We start from the raw sequence: 8,505 nt of genomic DNA on the forward strand, positions 1-8,505 counted from the left end.
AAAAAAAAAAAAAAAGCAGGGGGAAAAATAACAGAAAATAAATGATCTACAAAGTCCAAATTCATTTTTTATAAATGATAAACTTCCAATAATAACTAGGTTGGGAAGATAGCTCAGTAGAATAAGCACATGCCTGGCAAAAGGCAGGTGGTAAAAAAAAAAAAAAAAAAGGCAGGTGGCAAGTGTTTTGTTCCAGTCATGTGAAAGGGACTGATACAGTAGGCTTTTAGATGAATGGCACTCAAGCTTAGACTTTCACTCCAGAAAACAGAAGGCTTCTCCAGGTAAGCTCTAGCTTAAGAGAAAAGATACAGGCACTGACACTGACATACTTAATCCACATCCCTCTATAGGGATACCCAGAGCTGAAAAGGTTCACTATCTGTACATGGCTTCCAAACTACGTATTAATAGACAATGACTGACAAAGTACTACTACATATGGTCAGAATATCTCTAACATAAAAGGATAAAATATGAAAAAAAACAGACCTTGAAAGAGGAAAACTTAAATAAAACTAGAAATTATCAATTCCTTTTAAAGAGTTAAAAGCATATAGCATTCAAAACAAGGATGGGTATACATTTTAGAGGTTCTCAGAAAGGGGCTGAGGATATAGTTTCGTGATAGAACACTTGACTAGCATGCCCAGCACCCCAAATAAAAATTACATACAATTTCAATATGACTAGTGAGGCCTAATGAGCCCAGCCTTAATTTCATTCATAAAGTGAAGAAAGAGGAAGGGTAAGAAGGGGAGGAAGAAAAGCAACAAAAGAAAAGCACTCAAAGAACAAAAAAAGGAGTTCTTATTAACAGCAAAAATACAAAATCCCATAGAAATGGAAAATTTTTCAAAAAGATCAGGGAAAAAAAATGAGCCTGGAATGGTCATCCTCCCAGAAAGACAGAAGGAAAACAAAGGAATGGAATTTAAAATAGATTTTAAAAACTTCAGGCCAAGGATGTAGCTCAACAGTAGAGCACTTATCACCTCCAGCTTAAAAAAAAAAAAGAACAGAAGGAAACCACCTTCCACAGTGATAAGTACTCAATAGAACATGTAAAAATAAACCCCTATGAAGACACATCACTGTGATTTCTACATATTATGGGTCTGAATGACAGCACCACAGCAATACTGAGGTACAAAAAAACAAAAACACAGATTTAAAACTTTGGGGTCCAGGGAGATAGCTCAGTAGAATAAGCGCTTGCCTAGCAAGTGCAGGGTCCCGAGTTCAATCCCTGGTACCACAAAAATAAAATTAAAATAAATACAATATAATACAATAAAACAAAACTTTGGAAAGGTATTTCAATGCTATCATGTGATACCCAAGCATTTGACCAACTGACTTCTCTCATGTACTTCTTCTCAGAAAGCTACTAGAGGACATAACTTAAAAACACAAGGGGTGGGGGCCGGGGAGATGGCTTAGTGGAATAAGCGCTTCCCTGGCAAGTGCAAGGGCCTGAGTTCAATCCCCGGTTCTGCCAAAAAAAAAAAAAAAAACACAAAGGGGTAAACCAAAATACAGAAGCCACAGGGGCAGAAGTAGGGAATCTGACATGTGAGAGACAGGGGGCATCCCCAGGATGGCAGGGAAGGAGTATCCCAGGAATGACAGTGTCATAGGTACAGCAGACATACACAGCAGGCACACCAAATGGGAGGAACACTGAAGGTTCAAGGAAGGCACACTCTGGGAAGAAGGGAAAGTAGGATATGTTTGAATGTATTGACACAGTCACAGCTAGAGCACAGGAAAGGTACACAGGGGGACAGACAGTGAGAAAATAACCCCAGTACGGGAGTTTACTGATGCCTAAAGTTACAGTCAAGAATAGAAATGTGATTTAGAGATATGGAAGTAAACATCAAAAGAAATCATTTTAGAAAGAGCTAAAAGTGGAAAAGAGATTAGAATACACTATACACAAGAGGCAATGCAACAGAATGTTAATAAAGATTAGCGTCAGGTGGCAGAGTATGGGTAAGTTATAGTTTTCTTTATAATTTCAATTTTTACAGTGATCACATGACTTCTAGAACTCTCATGACCTGGAAAAATATATGATCTGCCAGAAGAGATACACTAGCTTTTATAAAGAAGAATGGCTCCTGTACCAAGTCCTGGAGAAGAGCACTCCTCTGAGCGGCACAGAATGGCCAGGGCCGTTTGTCACATGCTAGGTGGGCTATTATACCCGCAGCAAAATAGCTCACTTCCATGTTCTTGCTGTGGAGTAAAATGCTGATATGCTTCATGACATCTTCAGTCATCAGCTTGGACGTGAGCTCTCGGACTTCAACTATGTTGCTCTATAGGTGAGACAGATATGTAAGCATCAGGGGCAGGAGGGAAGAAAAACATTGAGAACCCACTCTCTCTCTTTCCTACTCCTCAGCTCAGATACACTTCCCACAGTTCCTCCCCCGGCCCCTTAGCCTAACACCCAAATCCCATCCCTTCAAAACGACCATGATCACTGGTAACAAATCCCTGAATAAGCACTTAGTAAGTACCAGGCACAGTAAATAAAAATGCCTTTTTAATATTTTACGGCTTTTTTCTTTAAAGTATCTCTACAGAGAAACTTGATTTCTCACAGCATTACTAATTCATCAGGTTCATATTGCTAGTAACTGCCAAACTAGGATACAAATCCAGGCTAGGGGACTAATCAATATTACATTATCCTGAAGCTTAACAGAAACAATAAGGGCTGGAGATATAGCTCAGCTGCATAACGCCTACATGGAAAGTGTGAGATCTTGAATTTGAGTCCCAGTACCAAAAAAAAAAACAAAAAACAAACAAACAAAAAAAAAAAAAATCAAAAAACCAAAAATAACAGTGAAAGGCAAGGAGCATTATTTTACATACTACATTAGTTTTCTATTCTGTGTAACAAATTGCTACAAACTCAGTGACTTAAAAAGCACATATTTACTACCTCAAAGCTCAAACTTCCTGTGGGACATAAGTCTGGTCACAACTTTGTGGGGTCTTCTACTCTGGAGTACTGGGAGACTACATCCTTAACATGAGAATCCACAAGGGAGAATCCACTTCCCAGTTCACCCAGGTTACTGGCAAAACACATTTCCTATGACTGCAGAACTGAGAAACTTGATTTCTTGCTGTAGGTGACCTTCAGCTCCTAAAATCGGCCCAAATATCTTTGAAATGTGGACACCTCCCTTGTCCAACCACTCATTTCACAAGTTTATTCTTTTCAAGCTAGTGGGGAACAGCTGGCTAACAAAGATGATTTCATAAAGACTTTGTAAAATAATTAGGAAGTGATACCCTATCATCTTAGCCATATTCTATTGGTTAGAAGCAGGTTAACAGGTCTTGCCCACAGCTAAGCAAAGGGGAGTGTAAAAAGACATGAACCCCAGGAGGTTGAAATCACCACAGGCCACCTTAGGGCCTATTCACACAAGATAACACAAAGGTCTGAAGAAGTAACACAGCCAAAGTAAACAGTGCAGTCAGTTTAAGTTCTTGCTAACACCTCTGCTGCTACGTCAGCAGCTTTTAGGAAAGAAAGACAAGAGTACAGGCAGTAAAGATTTAAGCACAAGGGACAGTCTTTTTAAAATATCCCCAGTCCATTCTTCCCCTTGTTAATGGCATGATTTCAGGGTTATGTCTATCAGATGCTCCCAAACAAGGAGAGAAAAGATGGTAGTGTTCTTAGCGCAAGTAAGGAGATACCTCACTTGTGGCTCGTGATTTCTCCTATAAACATTTTGCAGCCTAAGGGCAGCTCCTAACAAGATGAAATATAGGAGTATGTGTGTGCTGATGATCAAACCCAGGATCTTCAGCATCCTAGGCAAGTGCTCTTCCACTGAGCTACATCTAAGCAGATTTTTTAATTTTATTTATTTGTGTGTGTGTGTGTGTGTGTGTGTGTGTGTGTGTGTGGCCAGCTCAGCCCACCAGGGGGCGGGACTGGCTGACATGTGGTGCTGGGGATCGAACCGTGGTCTCTGTGCTTTGCTAAACTTGTTCTAAGTAGGTGCTTTAGACCACTGAGCCATCTCACCAGCCCCTAAGCAGATCTTTTAAAGTGGGTGTGATGGTACATATCTGTAATCCCGCAACTCTGGGAGGCTGAGGCAAGTGGATCACAAATTCAACCCCAAAAACCCAGCTGGGGCAATCTAGTAAGATCTTGTCAAAAATTAAAATTTCAAAAGGGCTAGGGATGTAGCTCAGGGCAAAGACCCTGGGTTCAAATACCTAACACCCTTTAAAAAAAAAACTAAACTAAAATTACAAAGTAATTACTGAGGCTTCATTCCAGTTTTCTAGCAGTATTTCCCATTACTCCTCTCCTCAATTTCTACTTTACAGATCTTTATGTGATTAGATTTACATTGTCCCCCATACTGTCTGTCTCTTCTTTATAATTTGCTGTACTGTCCAGATACTTAACATTAATCATAAAAAAAAAAAATTAATCATTTAATCCTCTCTATCACAGCAGTCATATTCTGAGTCCTGTATCTGACTGGATACAAAGAAGATTGGATACAGTCCCCAATGTCAAAGAGTTCATAGTCTAGAAGCAAAGGTTTCCACTAGACTTGGCCTCTTTCAACACATTCCAGATATGATCTTAGCTACCCATTTAGTAGTCTAACACCATCTGTCCAAAATTACAAGGACCATCAGCTTGCTCTTTGTCAGACATCTGTATCTCCTACTACACCCAGCATGGAATACTGAAGGTGCTTAAAGTATTTTTCATTAGGCACTGTAAACCTTTGTCTTTTATTTTCTAATTATGCACTATCCTGATTGAAAAACAGTGAAAAATTAAAAACAAGAAACTTCTAGGGGTGAGGGATGTGGCTCAGTAGCACAGCGCCTGCCTGGCAAACACAAGATCGTGAGTACCTATATCAAACAAACGAACTTCTAAAACACAGACCAGCTTAATAAAGACAATAGAATGAAGTGTCTAATATCAGAGGTTCTGGGGCCAGACTGTATGTGGACTCTGATTTTTTTTTACTAATTAATGACTGATGATGATGAATACTTCTATGCCTTGGACTCCATGTCTATGGGATGAGGATGGATACAGACTTGAATCTGGACTAAACCATGTAATATGCTCTGCCCAATGCAATGTAAGCAGAGGTTGGAAAAGCATCTGTACTTGCCTTCTAGCTGTCCTGAGACTACAATAGGAGGACACAGAGAAACACAGGGCCCAGCTGACCACCCACGAGCACATCAGTCAGCTCAGTGTCCCTACTGAGTCATCAGATGACTATAGCCATGAGTGAGTCTCCCTATGTGAGACCAGTAGAACTGTGGAGCTGAGGTTAACCCAAACTGTTGAACACAGTCTTAAGTAAATAAAAAAGATGCTGTTTTAAGCCAATAAACTGTAGTTTATGCAGAGAAATAGGTAACTGATTTATCTGATATACCAATGATTGACATACAGTGGTATTTATGCCAATAACGTGAAGAGTAAATAAGTGTATATATGCAAATTACTCCCAAGTATCTACAATACAGTATGTACTACATAACTGTTTTCTATAAGTAATTAAAATTAATTCAAAATAATTCACCTTACCAAAAGACCAAGTACTTTGCTTTGTATTGTAGAATCTCGAAAAGTCTGTCAAAAGAACATACAGGTTACTTTTTCATGCAGGAAAGAATTTTTTTTTTTTTTTTTTTAAAGATAGGGACTTGCTGTGTAGTTCAGCCTGCCTTGAACTCACTATGTCACTCAGGCTGGCCTCAAACTCAGAGCAATCTCCTGCCTCAGCCTCTGGAATTCTGGGATTATGTGTATATGCCACCTTGCCCAGCTCATGAAGGAAAGGATTTTACATATGAACTAAATCCCATTATCCCCACCTCTAAAACTTGGATGAAGACTGCCAATCCTTGATTCTCCATAAATTGCTTGCAGGTAGCTGGAGACTCATCAGTAAGATTCCAAAGTGCTTTCAGAGAAAACAAGAGGGTGGCATCCTCTAAATTCTCTGCAGTCTTTCTTTTTACTATTGCTAGAAGTTCCTAAAACCAAAGACACAGAGTTAATGGGCCAGGAAGATGGTTCAATGGAATAAGTACTTCCCTGGCAAGCGCGAGGGCCTAAATTCAATCTCTGGTTTCACCAAAAAAAAAGAAAAAAAAAAAAAAAAACAGTTAAATGCCCTCATAGCATCTAACTTCCAATTCAAGAGAAACAAAGTTAAGAGTAAAGTTTAGAATCAAAACTGTCAGGCTGGTGAGATGGCTCAGTGGTCTAAAGCACCTACTTAACACAAGCTTAGCTAAAGCACAGGGACCGTGGTTCAATCCCCCAGCACCACATGCCAGCCAGCCCCGCCCCTAGTGGGCTGAGCTGGCCACACACACACAATTAAATAAATTAATAATAAAAAAAACTGTCTTCTATCACTTAATAATCTGCAATCTTTCTATAAAGTAAATTCTACCTACTGCTCAGTTTTTATAATTAATTGAAAAAAAATTTAGTTTTAGGGCTAGAAGTACAACTCAGCAGTACAGTAATTGTCTAGGTATGTCTAAGGAGTCCCTGGGTTCAATGCATAATTCTTAAAAACAGCACATTTAAGGTTTACTGAGCAATCCAGACATGGTAGCGCAGACCAGTAATCCCAGCACTCTGGAGGCTGAGGCAGGAGGATCACTATGAGTTTGAGACCAGCCTGGGCTACAAAGTAGTAAGTTCAAGGCCAGTCTGAACTGCATAGGGAGACCCTGTCTCAAAAAGACAAAAAAAAAAAAAAGCTTTAGTAAGCCCTTTAGTTCAACTCTGGATTAGTGATAAAGCTTATTATCAAGTATATATTAGTGCTTCCCCTCTTATTAAGAACATTCAGCTAATGCTATGTGTAAGGCAGGTATTAATTTGCATAAAAAAGAGAACAAAAAAATTGGCTTTTCACATCTAAATAAAAGAATTTAAGTTTAGAGAGGGTGGGAGATGGAAGGTGATACCTAAACAAGAAGAAAAAGATGATGCCAGCCAGGTAAAGAATGGGAAACAGGCAGAGGGGAGGAAACACATAGCAAGGTAGTCCTGGGTAAGAACTCAGGACTTCTTGAGGCTAGCAAACAGTTCACTGAGCCAGAGCACAGTACCAGAGTTACAGCCAGGCAGCCTCACCCTTGGAGACACTTCTGGCTTAATTTATCATAGCCTGAGACCTGCCAGTTTACAGGAGACTACTTCTGAACAAGTTAAGCTAGTATTTAATGGTTTATTTCTGCTTCGGGCATAGCAACACTGTTTATATGTGAGGAAATAAGACAACCACTTTCACTGAACAGCCTTATGAAAAGACACAGAAAAATGAAACAGCACCAAACATCAAAATATGTCTATTATCAGAAAGGAGATCCTGGGCTAGGGAGATAGCTCAGTGAAATAAACATTTGCCTGGCAAGCTCAAGGTCCTGAGTTCAATCCCCAGTACAAGAAGAAGGATGAAGGAGAAGAGAGAAGGAGAAGGGAGATGGAGAAGAAGGGAGTTGGGGAAGGGAGTGGGAGAAGGGAGATGGAGAAGAGAGACAGAGAAGGAGAAGGGAGACAGAGAAGAACGGAGACAGAGACTTCCCCTGAAATATTTGCTCACTCAGGACAGAATATGTCAAGAGAGCTCATCATAGAAATAAAAAAGGGCTGATGATACAGCTCAGTGTGAATGTCCTGTGTTCAAGCCTCAGTACCACCAAAAAGTCTTGATGCAATTATCTTACAAAAATAAAAAATAAAAAAAACCACCCTGCATCTATTTTTGTGCTGTCCTCATTAAAATATATTTTAAAAATTGTCTCCACCTTTTATTTTCCATTTTCCCACCCTACTCCAATCAGGTTCTAGCCCTCCATACTACTAAAATAACATAAAAGCAAAATGACTAATGACTCAACTTCTAGCTAGCCCAATTCAGCAGTCTTCATCCACATACCAAACTGCTGTCCTGACATTTTGAACACCTCAGAAATAAACATGTTAGGGCCGGGGAGATGGCTCAGTGGAATAAGTGCTTCCCTGGCAAGTGCAAGGGTCGGAGTTCAATCCCCGGTTCCACAAAAAAAAAAAAAAAAAAAAAAAAAGAAATTAACATGTCCTTGGGGCAGAGATATCTCAATGGTCTAATTAGCTGCCTGGCAAGCACAAGGACAGGTTTGATCCCCAGCACTACGTGCTGTGCCAACCCCATCTCTGAGCTGCACAGTGAGACCCTGTACCAAATACATAAATTTAATTTTTTTTAAAAAAAAATATAGGAATTAACATGTCCCAAACTGCCCTTGGTTTCTATACCTATTTTTATCCTCAGCTTTAGCCCTATTTAAAATAGATGTAGGGCTGGTGAGATGGCTCAGTGGTCTAAGGCACCTACTTAGAACAAAACTAAGCTAAACAAAGCACAGGGACTGCGGTTCAATCCCCCAGCACCACATGCCAGCCAGCCC

At 39.8% G+C, this 8,505-nt stretch overlaps 1 protein-coding gene across 4 annotated transcripts in view; it reads right to left on the reverse strand.

Annotated features, from left to right (window-relative positions):
* Nucleotides 1–8,505, reverse strand: part of Zyg11a (zyg-11 family member A, cell cycle regulator) — a 58,843-nt gene that overhangs the window by 8,364 nt on the left and 41,974 nt on the right. For 2 of the 4 annotated variants that reach the window (XM_004639108.2, XM_023724167.1), the window contains 3 exons: nt 5,908–6,069; nt 5,618–5,662; nt 2,133–2,327 (listed from right to left, as the gene is read on the reverse strand). In XM_004639108.2, coding sequence (XP_004639165.1) covers nt 2,133–2,327; nt 5,618–5,662; nt 5,908–6,069 — 402 coding nt within the window. The remainder of the gene's footprint in view (nt 1–2,132; nt 2,328–5,617; nt 5,663–5,907; nt 6,070–8,505) is intronic. The other 2 variants (XM_023724165.1, XM_023724166.1) reach the window with 2 other exon arrangements.

This window comes from Octodon degus, unplaced genomic scaffold (genome assembly GCF_000260255.1).
Source record: "Octodon degus isolate 3935 unplaced genomic scaffold, OctDeg1.0 scaffold00107, whole genome shotgun sequence".
Taxonomy (NCBI): domain Eukaryota; kingdom Metazoa; phylum Chordata; class Mammalia; order Rodentia; family Octodontidae; genus Octodon; species Octodon degus.